The sequence below is a fragment of the Equus caballus genome, chromosome 5 (genome assembly GCF_041296265.1).
Source record: "Equus caballus isolate H_3958 breed thoroughbred chromosome 5, TB-T2T, whole genome shotgun sequence".
Lineage (NCBI taxonomy): Eukaryota > Metazoa > Chordata > Mammalia > Perissodactyla > Equidae > Equus > Equus caballus.
In genome coordinates, this window is record NC_091688.1 from 62,324,935 (window position 1) to 62,346,927 (window position 21,993).

General features: G+C 41.2%; 1 protein-coding gene and 1 pseudogene across 4 annotated transcripts; one reads left to right on the plus strand and one right to left on the minus strand.

Moving 5' to 3' along the window:
• Positions 1 to 1,068, plus strand: part of PGBP (pepsinogen B, pseudogene) — a 15,442-nt pseudogene extending 14,374 nt beyond the window's left edge.
• Positions 402 to 21,660, minus strand: CIMAP3 (ciliary microtubule associated protein 3). Of its 4 annotated transcripts, none has more exons than XM_005610331.4 (6): positions 21,384 to 21,660; positions 9,245 to 9,384; positions 8,521 to 8,619; positions 7,662 to 7,792; positions 6,092 to 6,209; positions 402 to 4,771 (listed from the first exon to the last, which is right to left on the minus strand). In XM_005610331.4, the coding sequence occupies exons 1-6, from the start codon at positions 21,538 to 21,540 to the stop codon at positions 4,703 to 4,705; spliced, it is 714 nt and encodes a 237-aa protein (XP_005610388.1). In that variant the 5' UTR covers positions 21,541 to 21,660; the 3' UTR covers positions 402 to 4,702. The 4 variants fall into 4 exon arrangements, with proteins under 4 accessions (XP_005610388.1, XP_070124626.1, XP_014595595.1 ...); XM_070268525.1 differs by lacking the exon at positions 21,384 to 21,660 and adding an exon at positions 15,125 to 15,292; XM_014740109.3 differs by lacking the exon at positions 8,521 to 8,619 and having other exon boundaries at positions 21,384 to 21,617.
• Positions 21,661 to 21,993: the final 333 nt, after the last annotated feature.

Consider the following 21,993-nt stretch of genomic DNA (forward strand, 5'->3'; position numbering starts at 1 on the left):
GAAGTAAGAATTAGCCTCTCTGTCTCATAGATGGATAAGCTGAGGATCGCGGGCGCTGTGACAAGTCCGAGGTTACATGGCTGGAAAATGGCAAAGGCAGTAATTGAACATGCAGTCCAGCTCAGAGCCTGGGTTCTTTCCACTGCCTGCTCTGTCAGCTCATCTCTATAGAATCCTGGTCGGGAGAAGTGGTCAGCAAGGAGGAGGAAAGCTGCTGCATGTTGCAGTGGTTAGGAAGTTAGGCTTTGGAGCCAGATATACCTGGTTTTAAATCCCCGATCTTAGCCTGGGTGAGTTCCCTCAAATCTGTGAAAGAGTAATAACAATAATAATAATAGGATATACCTAGTAGTTCCCAGGAAGGTTGAGTAAAGAATGTAAAAACATAGCTTAGCCTGGAATTCTAGTATTAAATAAATATTAGCTTTATTTATATTACTACTCAAGAGTTTATTAACGAGGGCAAGAAAACACGGATAGAACTGAGTTAGCCAAACACATGACCTGAATCCACAAGACACATACCTTTTCACAGAAGAAAAATTGACAGGGTCCCACCCCACCTGCTTTTCACTCCCTAACATTGCCTTGTTACCCCAAACTTCACTGTTTGTTGCATAGATGCCATTTGATTCTGCCAAGCACTCTTTTTGACCACAGGTCGACTTCCTTAAGGAGAACAAGTTTGGAAGGGCCATGAAGGTTTGGGCCATTGGTCTGAATGACTTCTCAGGCTCCTCTGCAATGAGGGCAAATACCCACTCATTCGCAGGCTGAAGTCACTGCCAGGCCTGTCCTCAGGTGTGTCACTAGGGAGTTTACCACATTGTTCCAAAGAAGATACAGGTCAAGCTGCCAAGAATGGCAAACGCAGAGAGGCCAGGGTGCAATGAGGCAGCCACAGAACTTGTAGCTACTCACATTTGAGAAAAGGGACAGAGTTATACAAAGCACCTTTTTAGAACTCCATTTTTCAATCAAGGGGCCGGTCTAAGTCCAGTAGTTACTGTGGGCAAGGATTTAAATATACCTGATACCCTAGAGGTGGGCTTTGCTGCTCAGGAAGATTTCAGCAGAGAGGAGGAATCTGATATCCTGAAACCAAGTCTGATATACGTTCTGATTTTCTCTCTCAGCTCGACTGCCCCTCTCTCACTGCGGTGCACCAAATCCTATAATCAGGTGGCTTAGCTGCTTCCCCACCCGCCTTAGACGCACAGGTTTTGTTGGTTGGGTGCTGGTGGGGAGGGCTGGAGGCAGGTCTTGAAGAAGAGCAGGGCCCAAGCCTCATGTTGCTGATTGGCTAATGACTCAGCAGCATGAAGAGAGAAACCTCTGCCCTTCATGTGGTTCTGTATGTTCCTTGGGGTAAGCATCCCTGGGGGAAGACCTAAGGATGGAGGTGGAGAAGTGGAAGATAGAAGACGCTCCTTATGTCTCTACTCTGAGGAAATTCAGGCGCATTGATTTTTAGAATTGTAAAAACCTGTACAAGACAATGATAAAATGACTTGTTCAAATTAACAGCGAGGGAGTAAGAGGCAGCAAATTGTAGTAGTTGAGAGCATTCTACTAGTAGAGTAAAATAAGATAAAAAACGTCTGAATCACCAGAGGGAGACAAAAAAGAAAATATCAATGGTGAAACAAGTAAAAATAAAGCATGACAAGATGATAAAAATCCAAACATAATACTCAAGGTTAACAAGATGACAAAAAGTCAAACAGATTACTTATGACAGAAATATCGACAGATAAACCTCCCCTACTAAAACCTGAATATTAATTAGTCCCCCAAATAACATCTTTGGCGCCATCACTGCAGGGTCAGGTTCATTTCCCCGTGAGGGGAACTAGAAGAGAAGGCCGCGGGTGACATACTGCTGGGACTCCAGGGTTCTTGTTCCCCCTTCCTCTATGCTTTGAGCATTTGTCCCTTTTTAACGTTCTTCCCAGCTACAGCTTAGAACCCTCACAGGGCTCCAGTTCTTTGAGAACAAAACTGATACAGGAGAAGGTTGATAGCTTGCTGCTTCCATGTTCAAAAACAGCTTATGATGATGCTCTGAAATGCTGTTTTTTAGAATGTACCCCGTCAGCCACCAACGCTTGGTGTAACCGACCCGTGACACCCAGAAGTGAAGGTTTCTGCACCAATGTTGGCAGAGGCAGCGGCAGTGATGGCGGAGGCGGCGGTGATGGAGGAAGTGCTGGAGAAGGTGGCAGTGACGGGGGCAGTGGAGGAGATGGAGGCTTCTGTAGTGGCAAAGCAGACGGAATTTACAGTGATCCTGAAGACACCACCAAGTTCTACCAGAGTGTGGCAGTCAGTACCTTCCACTTCCAGTGTGTCCAGGGTCTAGTTTTTGACCAGACATGCAAGTGCTGCAATTGGCCTTAAGGCAACAGTGTTGATAAAATCCTTCTTTGTTACAAATTTTCTTGTGCTGCATGTCAAACAGCATCTTTCAATATTCTGTGTAGTCTATATATTATATCAATCTATCTGTCACGTTGGAAGCCCTAGCCTACAAAATCGCATCACGATAAGGTTTTACTCTATTAAACCCTAAAAAAACTGTAAACCCTTTGAACCAAATCCAGATGTAAAATAAATATGGCACTGCATGTTTTATTCTTTGTATTCATTTGTACTCTTTCTTAAGTACTTGTGTTTACAATTTAGCATTTTAAGGGATCCTAAAGGTTAACTGAAGCTATATTTAAAAATTTATTTAAAAAACTCACCAACCTCATAGATACAGAGAACAGATTGCTGGTTGCCAGAGGCAGGGGGCGGGGAGGGTGGGCAGAATGGGTGAGGGGGTCAAAAGGCACAAGCTTCCAGTTATAAAATAAATAAATCCTGGGCATCTAATGTACAGCATGGTGACTATAGTTAACAATACTGTACTGCATATTTGAAAGTTGCTGGAAGAGTAAATCTTAAAAGTTCTCATCACAAGGAAAGTAAAATTCTGTAACACGTATGGTGATGGATGTTAACTAGACTTGTCGTGATCATTTCACAATATATACAAACATTGAATCATTATGTTTTCCACCTGAAACTAATATAATGTTGTATGTCAATTATACCTCAATAAAAAAATTATTTCTTATCAAATCAGATTTCCATTTTAGAAAAGTGAGTTCCCTTCCCTGGAAAAAGCCTTGAGCGTATGTAGCGGGCAACAGTGTGAAAGCGGTTCTATCATCCGTCAATATCCTCCAAAGAAGGGTCCACGTCCCTGAGTCAAACAAAATAATGACTGCTGAATGACCGCCTCTGAAAATGCCTGCATGTGTGTGGGTCCAAAGGAGGAGAGGGAGGGAGGTGTGAGAGAGGTGAGAAACATCCGTCCTGACTTACTGCACATCATACACACTTCTTGACAAAATAATAGAAATCATCAAATCACATAGTTAAAAGAAGTCTCCATATTGGGTAAAAGTTTTTAGGTTCAGGTATCTTCATCAGTATCTTAATATTCTAATATGATTTCCAACAGAGACGTTTCCTTTACCATGATTTCTTCAGAAGACCTTGGCCCTTAAGGAATGAGGCCCCATCAGCCCAGGAGTTTCACCTCTTACTGCCTCTTTCACCAGCTAACACTTACCATGGGCTGCCCCTGAAGGTGACAGCAGGCTAAAGCTTTTCTGCAGCCACTGGCAGCGTCTCACTTTTTGGTATCCAGACACGTGCAGACTTGCCACCCTTCTGGTAACGACTAATAAGCCCAAGTAGGCACTAGAGGACCTTCCTGTTAAAAGATAAGGTGGACCACACTTGGTGCCCATCCTGAAGGAACTACACCTGAGTTTATTTCAGTCAGTGTTGGAAGGAAAGGGGCCCACCTCTCAGGCCAGAGAGTCTAGATAAACACTCTGAATGTGGCTGCTGTGAGCGCTGACCTTGATACCCTAGACTAACCTGTAAGGCTTCAGGGGGTCATTCAGATTGGGGGGCAGACCCAATCCACTAGCTGCCCTGGGGAGTCCTCCTCATACTTCAGGCCAGGCCTGAGGAGCCAGTAGATGAGTTTATTTTCATTCATGTTACATCCCCAGTGCCTGCCACTATGGCTGACGCATGGTAGGAACTCAATATATACGATGACTGACAGACTAAATAGATGTAATGGGAAAGGGGGAAGTTTTGGTTCTGTGAGTTTTACATGAATCTTGGAAAGGCAACCAAACCAGGACCTTCCCACTCCACGCTGGGGAATTCAGAAGCTTGTAAGAGCTCCTAGAACATGCTTTTCCCTGCCTTTAAATCACTCTGTACATAGCAAGCCCAAGCAAGCCCAAACGCCATCCAAATCCTTTATATGTATAGGCCAACAGCCTCCTGTTACGAGGGGTTAGTGGCAGAACATATAAAACTGGTGCCTGGAAATTAGAGCTAGGGAGCAGGGATCCACAAGTATTTCAGTAAAATAGAGCCACCTCATAGAACACTAAATAGGAACCCTCAGACCCATCTATGTATGTATACAAGAAACCAGCACCTGGAGACAGAACACTCTGAACCAGTCTTTATGCTCTCATCCAATAGTTACGAGACCCTTGCACCTCGCGGGGCCCCATGCTGGCAGACAAAGGGGCCACAGCAATGCAGAGGGCGAAGAGCAGCTCTGCCCTCAAGCCTGGAGAAACTGTGCTAAGGAGGAGCACGTGAAGGCAGTCACAGCTTCTCAACTGTAAAACAGGCTTAGGTAGGCCACACGGTTCCGATGCTTTCTAAAGTCTTTGTCTGTGGACAGCTGCAAGGAAAGAATATTGTCTAGGTCAACATTCTCATGAGAACTCTCTGCCTCTGGTCCTCCCAGCTGTGCAAAATGGAACTCTGCACGTTATAGCTGTTACGGCCTCACTAAACTCAATCCCACAGTAACCCAGCTGTGGTGATTCTCCCAACATATGTTTGTACATCTACTTGTGGTCATCTTACTTTGTTGTATATCATCCTAGGAATTATTTTATACTTGGTGAATCTCCAAGTATGGCTGGTAAACTTCTTGAAAACAAAGATTATATCTTTAATTCTTTTTTAAATAATGTTTGTATTTTACTTTTTGAGGAAGATTAGCTCTGAGCTAACATCTGCCGCCAATCTTGCTCTTTTTTGCTGAGGAAGACTGGTCCTGAGCTAACATCCGTGCTCATCTTCCTCTACTTTATATGTGGGACACCTGCCACAGCATGGCTTGCCAAGTGGTGCGTAGGTCTGCACCTGGTATCTGAACCGGCAAACCCCAGGCCACCCAAGCAGAACGCGCAAACTTAACCGTTGTGCCAGCGGGCCAGCCCCTACATGTTTAATTCTTGAATGTTACCCATAGGCCCTAGCATGATGATGTTAATACATTAGGCACTTAATAAATACTTGTAGAGTTAATCCAAAGTTTCACTATGAAAAAAAAAGCACCTCTGGAATTATGATAGCTAACATGCATTAGTATAATATAGGTACTGTGTTAAATGCTTTTCTACATTCTCACAATCTTTACAACCTTATCAGACTGATTCTATTATACCCATTTTGAAGATAAGAAAACTGAAGCTTAGGAAAAATTAAGTGACTTGCCCAAGATCACACAGCAAGTAACCAGTGGAGCTAGTATTTGAACTCAGGCGGTCTGGCCCCAGAATCCGTGTTTTTCCCAGAATGCTCTGCACCTTCCTGATAACCTAATACTCAAGCGGTGTGATGGAAAGAGCGCTGATGCGGGAGTCACGAGATCTAGACTCAAGCTGAGCAATTTGCACAAGTCACTTACTCCATCTGAGCCTCAGTTTCCCCCTGTATCATACAGAGATAATTCTCCTGTACCTACTACAGAAGATTATTTAGGGATTAAATAAGAAAATGTGACTTTGGTTCAGTCACACACACCTTTAAAAATCTAAGGAAATAGTGTAACTTTCCAAAAAGATCCCCATATGCATATACGCACAAAATTGCACATATAACTTCATGGGAACAAGGCCTTCCTAAAGCTCACTCACAGACTCCCGTTTAAGAACCCTTCATACATATGTAAGTACTAATAGAGTGCTCTACGGAAGTCCAATCTTAGTACCTCAGCTTTTAGAGTTCTTTTCTGTAGACATGGAACCTGAGCCCAGTCTGGAGATCCAAATTTCATTGGCCAGGTGATTTTTTTGGGTGGCTTAGTCTCTGGGTTGTAAGCGCCAGGGCTAGAAATAACAATACAAAACATCATATCTAATGAGTTAGTGACCACATATGAACCCCATCAGTACCACAGCTATCCCTGAACTAGTCCTATCTCCTTGGGAAAAGCAACAGACTAATTAGCTTTTTAATGTTGGGCAAGTGTGAGGTTCCTTTGCCTGTTAGTATATTTCTAATTAGGTCTCAGTGCTAAAGATATCTAGTCTTGACATCCAGTTACAATAAAAATTGACTCGAGTTTAAAAAAACATTTCCACAACTCAGTATCCTTAGCTGAGAGACCAAAAGATCCTAGAAGTGGTGAGTAACAAAAGAGATCTACCACAGTGATGAATGAGCACTGCCCACGATTTGAAAGGGGGGATAAAAGTACACTGATAATTTAATCTATCAGCAATCTAGGGGCAGCAAATTAGAACCAATTAAATTTTGACAATGGGATTATTTTTTAATTGCCTTTGTTCATACCACTTTGTCTTTTGGTGTAGACTCTTTGCTGTGGTGGAGATAACACTTAGAGTGGACGTGGGGGTCAAGATTCAACACTTCCACTTCCTTACTGCAACCTTGAAAAAGTTACATTCAATTCCGTTTCCGATCCTCGGGTTTCTCTCAGTAACAGAAAGACCTTGACCTTTGCCCTACAATTCCATAGATTCTGAATGGCTTCCTAACACTGCCCTAGGTCTACAAACCTTGCATACTCTAGCCCCGCCCCTTCTGCTCTGTTCCCATTTCCTCCCCGGCTCACTACACTCCAGCCATGCTAGTTGTCTTTTTTCCCTCACACCAAATCCTTCCTAATTTACAGCCTTTCCACTTGCTGTTCCTTCTGCCTGGGAAGCTCTGGGCCCAGATCTTCACAAGGCTGGCTCAGTCTTGTCCTTCTGATTTCAGATCAAGTGTCATTTCCCCAGAAAAACTTTTATTGACAATCCTGGCTAAAGTAGCCTCTGGTCTCTCACTCCGTATCATATCGTTGTCCTGTTTGATTTTCTTCATAGCACATCAGGTCACCATACTTCCTGGTTTGTCTGTGATAGTCTTAGTTTATGTCTACTGTCTTGGTATAAGTATTAATCAGGCACCCTGTCACTCTCAGAAGTGTCCTGGTCTGACTAATAAATTATATGGTCACTTTCTTTATTACTATTGATATTTTCTTGTTTATTTGCTTCTCATCTATCTGGACTCTAGAATGTAAGTTCCAAGAAATCGGGAGCCTTGTGTGATGGGTTTAATGCAAAATCTCTGGCACATTTATGAATATTTATTGAGTGAATCACTGTGATTTACAATTCTATAATGTCAGAGATCTGGAGGACAAGAGGCTGAATCTTCAAAGAAGGGTGGTTTCTTATTTGGCTGGCATGCTTTGGATGTAACCCCTTCTTGGTATTTTCTTTCCTATTGCTCTTTGTTGAAGTGCACCAGAAAAGAGGAGACAGACATACCCAGGATCATAAGTGTCCTTTGAGCATGTCCTAAAGCGAGGCAACAAGGTATTAAATGGAGCAAAATTTTGTTTGTGTTTTTGCTCCCGAGGAGTTACTGTCTGGTACATGCCTGGGTAAGGCGTCATATCCTGTTTCCAAGAAAAAGATCAATATGTTAGAGGGTGACACAGATACATAGAAAGCTTCTAAGTAGAAAAAATCAGAATCATCCTCTTCTTGGTCATGTATCAGCTATGGTTTAACCACCTGAAGCTTAAAAACAGATCTACAGTAGGTAGAAAACCAAGATCAAGATAAGGGTGTGGTTCAGCTACCTAGAGTTACATAATGCTTAGGTTGAAGAAATAAGCCTAGGGCAGAGAACCAAGGTAACTTGTTGCAGCTGCTACCCCCACCATCCCACTCAGAGATATTTTTAGAGCCAGCACCCCTCTCCTTGAGCTTAAGTGTCAGGACAATGGCCAACAAGAGATTAGAAGCCTACACTAAAGACTTTTAGACTTGAAATCCAATCACATGAAAGGGTGGAAAAGTTGGAATTTGTTTTTTAGCTGATAATATGATGCATATAAACAAAGCTTCCAGTATTTTAGCATCAGGTGTCTCAGCACTGAAGCCCTATCTTGGCACAATTTCTTCCAAGAATTGTTTTCCGCTCTCCCAGGACACTCACACACATGTGCAATGGTAATACCCAAGCTTTTCCAACAGGCTTTTTAATAGCTTTTGCCTAAATGTCTATTTTTCTTGAATTTCAGGGCATATTCTTTAGGTAACCTCCCTCTCTCTGCTTTTTGCTCTCCGATGCAAAAACATGGATCACACTAAAATGTATGCACTTTCAGCCATTTCTCACCTTATTAATTGGCTTAAACCTCACGGCTGTTCTAGCTCCAAAAGTATATCCTTTTCTACTGGTCGGGATCTTAGAGAGGTTGTATGCCAAGCCATGCATCTTTGGGTAGTATAAAAAATAGAAAGAAAGGAAAAAAACACAGAGACCATTACAGTCATCAAAACAGAGTAACTTAGAATGTTCTTATCTGAATCTTCTCTGCAGAAGTTGCTTTTTCTTTCTTGACTCCTCTTAGCCAAGACCAGGTAAACAATTATATAAATAACGTGTAACACAGGTAACTCTGCAAAGGAATGTGGCTGGATAGGTAAATGATATTTCTCTGCCTTCCAGTGAATCCCATCCTCTGAGCCCCACAGAACTATGTTTGCTTTATACAACTGTCAGTCTGATCATATTATTTCATAAACTGACCTACCAGCACTTCAACAATCCAGGTTTGGAGTAATGGGAGGGTTTGGCATTGGTTCACAGCCCTTTGGAGGTGGGAATGGAGTGGGGACTATATGAAGCAAAGGCTTGCATTTGGTGGGGGTTCAAAGGAAGGAGCAAGGTCCTTTAATTTCTAACATTGGCCCTGACAGCTGGTTGCACATGACCAGGACCCCTTCTCATGTTGGGACCCTGAAGATCAGAAATCCCATAGAATTTTTGTTCCACAAAACTTGGGTATCCTTAGACAGCCGAGGAACTAAGACCCACCCAAGGGAAGGTGAATACTCACATCTGCCATGTAGCTTCCAGGCCCTCTGTGGGGTGCTCCCCTAAGAGGGAGAAACTTGTTCCCCAAAAAGTTTGGGGGATGGAAGTGGGGAAAGAGCTTCCTCTGTTGACGCGTTCCAAAGGAGTTGCCAACCAGCGTCTCTGAAGATCAAGAGAGAGGAGAAACTCCACGTGAAGGAAGGCTGCTCTGTCTAAGTGAGCACACGGGGGACAGGCGAGATGTGGGAGGCGGAGCAAGGATTGGGTCCGACCGAGCTCTTAACAGAATCAGACCGAACTCCATGAAGGGGATTGAACTATATCCTCCCTACTGCTTTCTCTTTCCTAGCCTCCGCACTCTTCCTCCTGCCCTCTACTCTTGACTCCTCTCCTGCAGCCCTCCTCACCTGCTTTGTTGAAGCACAGCGCCGGTGCGCCGCCAGGCTAGCATTTGTGTACTGCGTTGCCAAGGGAACGGAGGCGGGCCAGGCGAGTCCCAGCTGCGGCCCTCCCCAAGGGGAGTGGCTCCTAGCGCGCCTGCGCAGCTAGTTGGGGTGCGAGAAGAGCCACTATTGGGCCAGGAGCTTGCACCTCCGGGACCAGGAGCCCAGGGGAGTGTGAACCCTGCAGCCGGGGTAGGGGTAGAGGGTTTGCTGGACCCGCGGCTGTAGGGCCTGCGGGGGTGAAGGGGTGGGCAGAAGGGCTTTGGAGACTGGGCCACCGGGGATGTGCTGCTGAGGCAGGGACACTGCGGTGCCCAATGCCTCGAAATCCGGGCTGCTGGGATCAGAAAGTAGACAAACGCAGCCGCTGCAGTGATGGCTGTGGGGATGGGCTCCCAGGGCAGCGCCCTAAGCAGGGGAATTGGGAATCGAGTGGAGCCTAGATAGTTCCATATTAGGCCCCTTTTAGACTCATTTTTCTTTTTCTCAAGTGTTTCCCATCAGATTGCCCCCTTCTACCCCTAAGTGGAGCACGAGGCTTTAAAAGGGCTGGAAGCCTTGAGTGGAGCAGTAAGAGTGCAGTGGAATAACAGAAGTGCTGAATAGTTTAAAAATCTTAAGCAATCACTTAAATGTTTAAGTCCCAGTGTCCTCATCTCTAAATTAGGAATAATAATTCCTCTTTATAGGGTTGTTGAGAGAGTTAAGATAACAGAATTAAAGCCATTCAGTGCCTGGCTCCGAATTGCCAATACTTGGTAGGTGACAATTACAAGGGGTTATTATTACTGAAGATAATATCCAGCCAGCTGGGGAGCGCAATCATCCTAACCCAAGAAGAAATGTCAGGGTGTGTGTTGCCTTCTTTACCTTTGTCCTGAGTATTAACACTAACTTGTTTTCACTTGGTTTTAGGGTGGCTTTAGGAGTTGTCAGGTGTTGGAGGCAAGACCGCAGTGACTGGTCCATACTACCCTTTGGCCTCTAAGGTTGACCCTGGGGTCCACACATAGCCTGGGCTAGCACTGTCTGCCAGGATGATTTTATAGATCTTATGCAGGGTTTACAGAAAAGGTGATACTGAATCCTAGAGGATATTTTGGAAACTTGTGGAAGCATTTTGCTTGTGAAATATTATTGGAGGTATGCTCCTGGTCAATGGACCAAGGAGACTGGACCCTCCCTGCATTGAATTGCCCAGTCACACAGTGAATTGTCTCATGTCCTACATAACATTCAAATGTCCTGCTGGACTCTACAAAAAATAATTGGTTATGCTTGACTTTTATAATAACATTGAAAGAGTTTTTTTTTTAATAAGAAATAATGCAGAAATCCCAGTAATAATGGAGAAAGTTGTATGAGAAATAAAGCTTAAATGGAATAAAGATACGGTCTCAATTTTTTGTATAATTTACTCCAAGCATTCTCTCTACTCAAAATATAGTTGCAATAATACTGATGGTAAATAAAATGGAAAGAAATATTGGTATTGGTTTGATAATTTTCACTTTCATTAATATTTTGGATACTCACAGTGTTTTTTGAAATCAGTGTTTATGTTATTAATGACATGAAACATGCCTTACAAAGTACTTTGAAAATATGGCAACCCATTGTCTTGTTGGTAGACTGGTTTGCTTCAGACTAATCCTCCAGCTGAGAAAAGACAGAAAACCTGGGCTAAATAAAATATGTATGTTTGAAGATGTCAGGGATATACTAAGGAAGAAAGAACACGCAGGGCCAAGATCCCAGAGAGAGGGGAAGTCCAAAGTGGTAAGCCCAACAGATGGTGCTATTGTCCCCTTTGAATATGTGCTAATTAAAAAGCTAGCTGAAAAGAAGAAGATTTGCGCAGAACTTTGGACAGACAGTCTCTGAAAGCTAGGGAACAAAAATTAGGTTGGCCATGGAAGCATGACTGGAAAACACCATGGGCTTTTAGTTGGGACCCTAAAGAGATAAACCCTAGGAATAAGGGTAAATAAGAAATAGACCAGCTTAAAAAAGACCCTGAAGTCCAGCTTTGTATCAATTCAGTCCTCAACTGCATTGAGGTAATCTGCTTCTAACCTAACTGCCTACCAGAAACAAAAGTGAATCAAGTCTGAATATGACATCATCCAGAGCCTCAACTAATTTTTATAATTTTTTTTGTGAAAAATGTTGGACGTTCAATATAAAACAACCACTCATGGAAAAAAAAAAAAAAGAGTAGAAAGAAATCCAAAGAAATCCAGAGATTGGAGTTCTCAAACATGGACTTTAAAATAATTGTTCTTGGCTTGAGACTTTGGATGATGCCTCAAGACTGCAGGGTGAACATAGGAAGCAAAAGGGAAGCAAGGATACATGTGATCATGAAGCAAATTCTTGGCTTCTGAGGTAAGAGGCTAAAAGAAAAAGATAGATTAGTCTCTAAAATCAAAGTTGATAAAGATCCCAGTGTACTCAAGAAAAGAGAAGTTTTCCCCATCAATCTTCCTGTTTATGTCACTAATTTAACATACAGCTGGGCCCGCATATATCCTGATTGATACAAGTTTATCAGCTTTTCATTAAAGCCAATCCAAATATAGTACCATCAAAGATGGGCTGTCTGTCTTCTGCATGTATTTCCTGTATAACCAATTGTGTAATGGTAAAATTGAGAAGTTAAGGCAGAATTTCAAGTATCTCTAAGAATTGTCAAGGATCCAATGTTTGAATGATGATCATGCACAAAGGAATGTATGCAGGTGAGTTCTTAGTACAGAAGAATACTTAGACAAAGTTTTATATTGTGGCCACTTTTGATGAAGACTTTAAGAATTCAGCAGTTCCCATCAGGTACATTTCTAACCATAGTTATGACATCAAGAGGATGCCTGATGTTTACGGAGACTATCAGTTATAGCTTTATGAGACAGTTATCTGCGTTTTTTATTTGACTGTATGTGAGGTCATTAGAAGAATAATTATTCCGGGAAACCACCTGCTCTGTTGCAATGGTCTAATTGAGTGGGGATAAGTAGATTCAACTTTTGGTATAATGTTTTAAAAAGATTTTTATCTCACTTAAAGATTTGTTGGATTAAATAATAATAAATTAGTTCAGCAAAGGGTATAAAGCTGATAATTTTATTCAAGACATTAAATGACAAGGTGGAGAATTTTAGAAGAAATAAAAAAGAATCAAATAAAAGTTGTAGAAATAAAAAGTTCCATTACTGAAAGTAAAAACTCAACACATGGATTTAACATCAGATTATGAAAGCTGAAAAAAAGAATGAATGAAATGGAAAATGAATCAGAAAAAAGTACTCAGACTGAAGCTTGGAGACACAAAAGGACAGAAAATACAGAAAAAAATTGCAAGAGACAGATGAGAAACAATGACAAGGTCCAACACACAAATATTTGGAATTCCACATGGAATGGAGGAGAGAGAATGTGGTAGATACATGAATTGAAGAGATAATGGCTGATAATATTTCAGAACTGATGAAAAACAGAGAACTAGGGATTAACAAATGCTGTAATCTCAAGCAAGACAAATAAAAAGAAAATCTTACTTGATCATATTATAGTTAAAAACTAATACAAACCAAAAAGAGAAAATTCTTGAAATCAGCCGGACAAAAAAGGCATGTTACATTTAAAGAAGCAACAATAAGCCTTATAGCTGACTTTTCAATAGAAACAACAGAAGCCAGGAGACAATGGAATAGTATCTTTAAGTGCCAAAGAAACAACAGTAAAAGGATGAAATACATGTTCCGTATGAAGACTAACAAATAGAAAGTGAATGTATGTATACCAAGACAATCAAGGATATGAGGGAAAGAGAGACACTGAAGAATTATTCTGAATTGAAGAATATTGATGAAACATGACGATTTAATGCAACACATATTCCTGGATAGGATCCTGCATGAGATAGGAAAGATGTTGTTGGGACAGTTGGAAAATTTGAATAGGGTCTGTGAGTTTAATGGTAGTGTTGCATCAATGTTAATTTTCAGATTAGTAGCCTTGTATGGTTTTAATGTAGGAGAGAATCTCTGGGAGAGTTACACAAGAGCTTTTAGGGAGGATGGGGCGTCATGTCAGAATCACATATATATATATATATATATATATATATATATATATATATGTATGTCATGTATATATATAGATATGGAGAGAAAGAGAAAGAGGGAGAGAGGGAAAAGTAACATCAACAATTGGGGAATTTGGGTGAAAGGGATAAGGGCATTCTTTGTACTGTTGTTGCAACTTTTCTTTAGGTTTGAAACTGTTTCAAAATAATAATTAAAAAATATACCATTAGGTGAATGAGAAAACAAGCCAAGATATGGGAGAAGGTATAAGCAAAAAAGCATCTAGACCTGCAATGTCCAATGCAGTAGCCACTACTCATGTGTAACTATGAAGCACTTGAAATGTGGTTAGTAAAAGTTGAGATGTGTACAAGTGTAAAACACACACCGGATTTTAAAGACTTAGAATGAAAACAAGAGTTCAAAACATCTCATTAATAAATTTTACATTGGTTACATATTGAAATGATAGTATTTTGTATATATTGGGTTAAATAAAACATAAGTATTAAAATTATCTTCACATGTTTCTTTTTTGCAGAGGAAGATTTGCCCTGAGCTAACATCTGTGCCAATCTTCCTCTATTTTGTATGTGGGTTGCCACTGTGGTATGGTTGCCAATGAGTGGTATAGGTCCACACCTGGGAACCTAACCTAGGCCACCAAAGTGAAGCGCACCAAACTTTAAACATTAGGCTGTGGGGCTGGCCCCTCTTTTTACTCTTTTTAAATGTGACTATTAGAAAATTTAAAATTAAACACATTGCTCACATTATATTGCCATTGGATAGGACTGATAAAAAAAGTGGTATAAAAAATGAGTAAAAGACTTGAACGGGCACCTCAGGAAAAAGAATATCCAGAGATTACTGGGAAGATAGCAGCATAGGAGGACTCTGAACTCACTCCCTGCCATAGACATGACAAATTTACAGCTACTCTTAGAACAATTAACCCTGAGAGAGAACCAGAAATTGGATAAAAGAACCCCCACAAAACTGTAGTGTTGATTGAGGTGGAAGAGGCAGAAATACCTTTCTGGAGATGAAAAAGCCACATTCCAGCCATGGTGCTTTGTGACTGGGAGCAATCTTAAGGTAGGAAGCTTTCCCTGGAGGAGTAGGGGATCTGAGCAGATGAGCTTTGCCATAATAAGCAGCTTTTGAACTCAGCACAACTGAGATGAGTATCATAATATCTAGCTTTGCTGGCTATTAACAACAAGGGGGAATACCCCCAGAAAAGCTATTGAACGTAAGAGAAAGAAAAGCCTGCTCTTAAATGGCCCACACACAAATTCACACATCCTGGAAAGCAACACAAAATCACCAGAAAGAAAGTTACACAGTTGTTTGGTGAAAGAGACTCACTTGATGGTCTCTGGGCGCATCTCATGGAGGCAGGAGGCAGTTGGGATCACCTCCCGAGGGACTGAGACATTGGTGGCAGCCCTTATTGTGACCTAGTACAGGCATGCTGAAACAGACACTGGCAGGAGCCATTGGAGTTCTTCCCCTGGCCTGTTAGCACAGGAGTCTGCCCCACCCACCAGAGCACCAATTTAATCCAGCTCAGTTAAGACAGGCAGCCCATCCTAGGGAGTGGCTCCACCCACCAGCAAGCCCTCAGGCAACTTGTGGACCTACATAGGTAGGGTGTGTGGGACCTGTTCAGCAGGGTGAATGGGTTTGCTTCAGTGGGATGGGGCATGCACATGGGGCAGAACTGCATTGACAGAGTGCATGGGCCTGCAGGTGGTGGAGCTTGTCAGCTGTAGCAGACTTGTGCTTCTTAAACACCTACATAGGGGATCTGCTACACATTCCAAAGCCTGAAAATATTGTGTGATGCCATGCCTGGGGCCAGCCCCACCAAGCTGCACTCCTGAGAGAGCTGACAACAGCCTCTACAGCAATTGTGAGCTCCTGAGCCTAGCAACCAGCCACGCTGGGGGTATACTCACTCAACAGAAAAACTGCAAGATAAATGTGCTGTTAGAACTTGCAGCCAACTGTGCTGGGTCTGCACTGCCCAATAAGGTGACTGAAGGGACTATGGCAGCCACACATAGCTGAGTGTTATGACCAGCCTGCCAGGGGGACAGCCTACTTTCCCTGTGAACCAGCAGTAAGAGCAATACTTCCATAACACACAGGGGACACTTTTGGAACATTTGGAACTGGTGACAAGAGGGAAGCACATTGCTGGGCCTCATAAGGAATCTCTTACATAAGGCCCCTTTTCCAAGATTGGGAGACATAGCTGATCTACCTAACAAGTAGATATAAGCACAGAGAAATAGACATAAGGAGACAAAGGAATATGTTCTAAATAAGGGAACAGGACAAATCCTCAGAAAAAGAACTAAAAGAAACCAAGATAAACAATCTACCTGATAAAGAGTACAAACTAATAGTCATAAGGATGCTCATTGATCTTGGGAGAAGAATAGATGAATACAGTGAGAACTTCAACAAAGAATTGGAAAATATAAAAAAGAACCAATCAGAACTGAAGAATACAATAATGGAAATGAAAAATTCACTCGAGGGAATCAATAATGGAGCAGATGATACAGAAGAAAGGATCAGTGAGCTGGACAAGAGACTAGAGGAAATCACCCAAGTAGAACATAAAAAAGAAAAAAGAATTAAAAGAATGAGGACAGTCTAAGAGACCTCTGGGACAAGATCAAGAATACTAACATAGGTGTCCCAGAAGGAGAAGAGGGTGACAAAGGGGCAGAGAATCTATTTGAAGATATAATAGCTGAAAACTTTCCTAACCTAAGGAAGGAAACAGACATCCAGGTACAGGAAGCACAGAGAGCACCAAACAAGATGAACTGGAGGAGGCCCACACCAAGACACACTGTAATCAAAATGTAAAAGCCAAAAGAGAAAGGCAACAACTTACATACAAATGAAACCACATAAAGCTATCAGCTGACTTCTTAGCAGAAATCTTATAGGCTAGAATGGAGTGGCACAATATGTTTAAAGTGCTGAAAGGAAAAAACCTATAGGCAAGAATACTCTACCCAGTGAGGTCATCTTTCAGAGTGGAAGGGGAGATAAAGAGTTTTCCAGACAAGCAAAAACTAAAGGAGTTTATCACCAATAAAGAAGCCTTGCAAGAACTGTTAAAGGGTCTTAAGTGGAAGAGAAAAGACCACAAATAGGAATTAGAAAATTATCAAAGAAAAATAAATAAAAACAGTGGTGAAAGCAAATATTTAGTAAAGGTAGCAGATCAACCATCTAGGAAGCTAATATGAAGGTAAAAAGACAAAAGTACTAAAATTATCTATTTCCATGATAAGAGGTTAACAGACACATATACACAAAAGAAAGAGGTAACATATGGTATCAGAAACATAAAATGTTGGAGGAGGGGAGTAAGAGAGAAGAGCTTTTAATAAGAGGTCAAACTTATGAGACCATCAACTTAATAAAAGTTGCTATTTACATAGGTTATTGTATATGAACCTCACGGTAATTGCAAACCAGAAACTTATAATAAATACACAAAAAATTGAGAAAGGAACCCAAACGTAATACTAAAGGAAGCAATCAAACCACAAGGGGAGAGAGCAAGAAGAGAAGAAAGGAACAGAGAAGAACTACTAAAACATCCAGAAAAAAAGTAACAAAATTGCAATAAGTGCATCCTTGTCAACAGTTACTTTAAATGTCAATGGACTAAAGGCTCCAATCAAAAGACATAGGATGGGGGGCTGGCCCCGTGGCCGAGTGGTTAAGTTTGCGCGCTCTGCTGCAGGTGGCCCAGTGTTTTGTTGGTTCGAATCCTGGGCGTGGACATGGCACTGCTCATCAAACCACGCTGAGGCAGCGTCCCACATGCCTCAACTAGAAGGACCCACAACGAAGAATATACAACCATGTACAGGGGGGCTTTGGGGAGAAAAAGGAAAAAAAATAAAATCTTAAAAAAAAAGACATAGGATGGTTGATTGGATAAAAAAACAAGACTCACATATAAGTTGCATACAAGAGACACACTTCATACCTAAAGACACTCACAAACTGAAAGGGAAGGGATGCAAAAAGATACTCCATGAAAATGGCAATGAAAAGAAAGCTAGGGTAGCAATACTTGTATAAGACAAGATAGACTTTAAAACAAAAATGTAACAAGAGACAAAGAAGGGCACTACATAATGATAAAAGGAACAATACAACAAAAGCATATAACACTTGTAAATATCTATGCACTCAACGTAGGAGCACCTAAATATATAAAGCAATTATTAAAAGACATAAAAATAGAAATAGACAGGAACACAATAATAGCAGGGGACTCTAACACTCCACTTACATCAATGGATAGATCACCCAAAGAGAAGATCAATAAGGAAACATTGACCATAAATGACACATTAGACCAGATGGACTTAATAGATATATACAGAACATTCTATCCAAAAACCACAGAATATGGATTCTTTTCAAACGCACATGGAGCATTCTCCAGGATAGATCAAACACTAGGCCACAAAACAAGTGTCAACAAATTAAAGAAGATTGAAATAATACCAAGCATCTTTTCTGACCACAATGCTATGAAACTAGAAATCAACTACAGGAAGAAACAGGAAAAGCCACTAGTTAGGGAAATGCAAAACAAAACTACAATGAGATGTCACCTCACACCCATCAGAATGGCTATAATTAACAAGACAAGAAATAACAAGTGTTGGAGAGGATGTGGAGAAAAGGTAACTCTCACACACTGCTTGTGGGAATGCAAAGTGGTGCAGTCACTATGGAAAACAGTATGGAGATTCCTCAAAAATTAAGGATAGAAATACTCTATGATCCAGCTATTCCACTGCTGGGTGTTTATCCAAAGAACATGAAAACATAAGTGCATAAAGGGATATGCACCCCTATATTCATTGCAGCATTATTCACAATAGCCAAAACTTGGAAACAATCTAAGTACCCATTAAGGGATGAATGGATAAGGAAGATGTGGTATATATACACAATGGAATATTACTCAGCTATCAAAAAAGATGAAATCTTGCCATTTGCGACAGCATGGATGGACCTTGAAGGTATTATGCTAAATGAAATAAGTCAGAGGGAGAAAGTTAGATACCATATGATCTCACTCATAAATAGAAAATAAAAACAACAACAACATCAAACAAACACACAGATTCAGAGATTAGATTGGTGGTTACCAGATGGGAAGAGGGGAGGGGGGGGACAAAGGTGTGACTGCACACATGTGCAGGGTGATGGATGGCAATTAGTCTTTGAGTGGTGAACATGAGGTAGTCTACACAGAAACTGAAATATAATGATGTATGCCTAAAATTTATGCAATGTTATAAACCAATCTTATGTCAATAAAACATTAATAAAAAGAAGAAAGAAAAAAAGGAATATCCAAATGACCAGGGGCCAGCCCGGTGGCGCAGCAGTTAACTTCACACGTTCTGCTTCTTGGTGGCCCAGGGTTCACTGGTTCGAATTCCAGGTGCAGACATGGCACTGCTTGGCAAGCCATGCTGTGGTAGGCATCCCACATAGAAAGTAGAGGAAGATGGGCATGGATGTTAGCTCAGGGCCAGGCTTCCTCAGCAAAAAAGAGGAGGATTGGCAGCAGATGTTAGCTCAGGGCTAATCTTCCTCAAAAAATAAAAAACCCCAAAAAGCAAAATGAGCAGTAAACATATGAAAAATGATCACCTTCAGGAGTCATAAAGGAAATGCAAATTAAAAATACAATTTTACCCACCTGATGGCTAAAATTATAAAGATGACTAGCACTTAGTACTGCTATCTTTTAGTGTAAGTGTAAATGGATACATTCGCTTTGGAAAACTCTTTGGTGGTGTTTACTGAAGCTGAACACAGACCTCCCTATGACATAATCATTTCTACTCCTTGGCATTTACTCAGCAGGAACGCATCCAATTGTGTTCCAAAAGACTTGTACAAGAACATTCAAAGCAGCATTATCCATTCTCAAACTGGAACAGCCAAATGTCCATTAACAGTAAAACAGAAAAAAATGTAGACTAGACATACAAAGGAATACTATACAGCAATTAAAATGGACAAAATCCTGCACATGTAGTATTATAGATTAATCTCACAATGTTGAATGAAATAACTTAGTCATGAACATTTACACACTGCATGAATAAATTTACATATGGTTCAAAAAGAGGCAAAACTAATCTACGTGGTAGAAATCAGAATGGGGGGACCTTTGTAAAGGAGGATGGAAGGAGCATCTGCGAGGGAACGTGAGGAGGGCTTTCAGAGTGACAGCGATGCTCCATTTCTTTAAGTGGCTACTGCTTACAACAATGAGTCCACCTTGCGTATTGCATTAATTTGTTCATATTATTATGATTTGGGCCTTTTTTGGTATGCATGATAGACCAATAAAATAGTGTATTTTAAAAAATTTGGCAACTCTAGAGGAAGCACATTAACATTATTTACTTACTTCTTTTCAGGTATAACATAGTCACATCCCTTTCCTTTTTTTTACTTCGATGGTTTGTAATTTGTCGAGTATTAACCCTATTTTAACTAAAGCTATTTACCTTTTTCTGTCATCAGAAACCAGTAAGTCTGGAGTGTTATTGATTCTCCTAACACTAGTCTTTGTTCTGGTGTCCACTTATAACTCTGCTCCTTTATTTTCCTAAACTGTATGGAATGACATTTAACCTTCTCTCTTAATTCTAGACTTACTCATTACATGGTGCAAACACCTGACCACTTCATTGTCTCCTCAAGTAGTCATATCTGAGCACTTATATCTTGAAATGCATGTTATGTTATTAGGAATTATTTTTTCTCCTTTACATTACAATTATGGCATTACATTGTTCGTGAAATTATGTGTGGTAGGTTATGCTATCCACGAATTTAACTTTAGGATAATAAAGGACGTGTTACAAAATAATTTGTTACTCAAAGCAAGACTTGGGTCTGAGTAGGATTGAGAACTCCAATCCAGAGAATAGAGATTCTGCTGGAGGACGGGTGTGTCTTGAGAATGGAGACAGAGGAGAGGAAAATAACTTTCTAAATCCCACTTTCCAGACTTTCTTAAATACCAGCCTCTCTCATCTGATGGTAGAGGAATGAACACAGGCTTTTAAGCCCCTCAGAACTGGTTTCCAACAGGTACTGGTCTGTCATTCACTAGCTACATGACATTGTGGAAGTTAAGCTACCTGAGCCTTGGTTCATCTATAAAATGGCACTAATCATCTCTTCCCTCTTAGGGCTGCCATGAGAATTTAGGAGATAACACAGGACAAATATTGCACAGCAAGTGACTAATCTATAATTGGTATTTAACAAGTGTTAATGCACTTCCAGTCTGCCACCTCCATGCCCAGGGCTACAGCCAACTCCATGGGTACCTTTGTGCAAATAAAAAAATGGTGCCCTTTCATCTGAATGAGTGCCACCCTTGTGAAGGCTCATGACTTGGTGAGAGGAGCACTGCCTCCATCCCTGCCTGGATCGGGGCCATTAGGTAATCCTGTGCACACAACCCCCCTTTCCACTAAGACTCCAGTAGTGAAGGATCAGTTTTCATACATGTACTGGAGTCCAAGAACATGATTACCATTAGGAAAGTTCCAAAGGAATGGCTGGGTCAAGCGTGGTGTGAATTTTTTGTCCGTCGTGTTCTCAGGTAGATGCCATGGATTTTGAAGATCTCCAAGAAGCTCTGGACCAGAGCTCTCTCTCAGAGGGACTTTCAATAAGGCTGATCCTCTCATATCATATCTCCATGAGTCACCGCTCTCATAAGTGGACTTTAACCAGGAAAATGAAGGGTGTAACTAAGACTGGTTGCTAAACAACAGCCCCACCCTTGGAGTCCTCCTTCAATTCATTGTGACATTGCCTTCTGTGAGGCAACACTGTGATGTAAAGGAAGCCAGAAAGGCCCAATCAGCTCTGCTAATTATTAACTACCTGATCTTAGGCAAGTTTTCCTCACAAGATCTTAATGTCCTTACCTGTAACATGAGGACAATATTCACCATGCAGGTGATAACCTATATAAAGTACCTAGTCCAATGTTTGGGATACTCAACTTGTTAGTTCCTATCACCCTTCCTGCCTTCATTGATTTATTCATTCAACAAGTACTTATTAAACTCTTGTAATATGCTGAGTATTGCCCTAGGCAGGAATAAAGCAGTGAACAGAAATCCTTGTTCTCACAA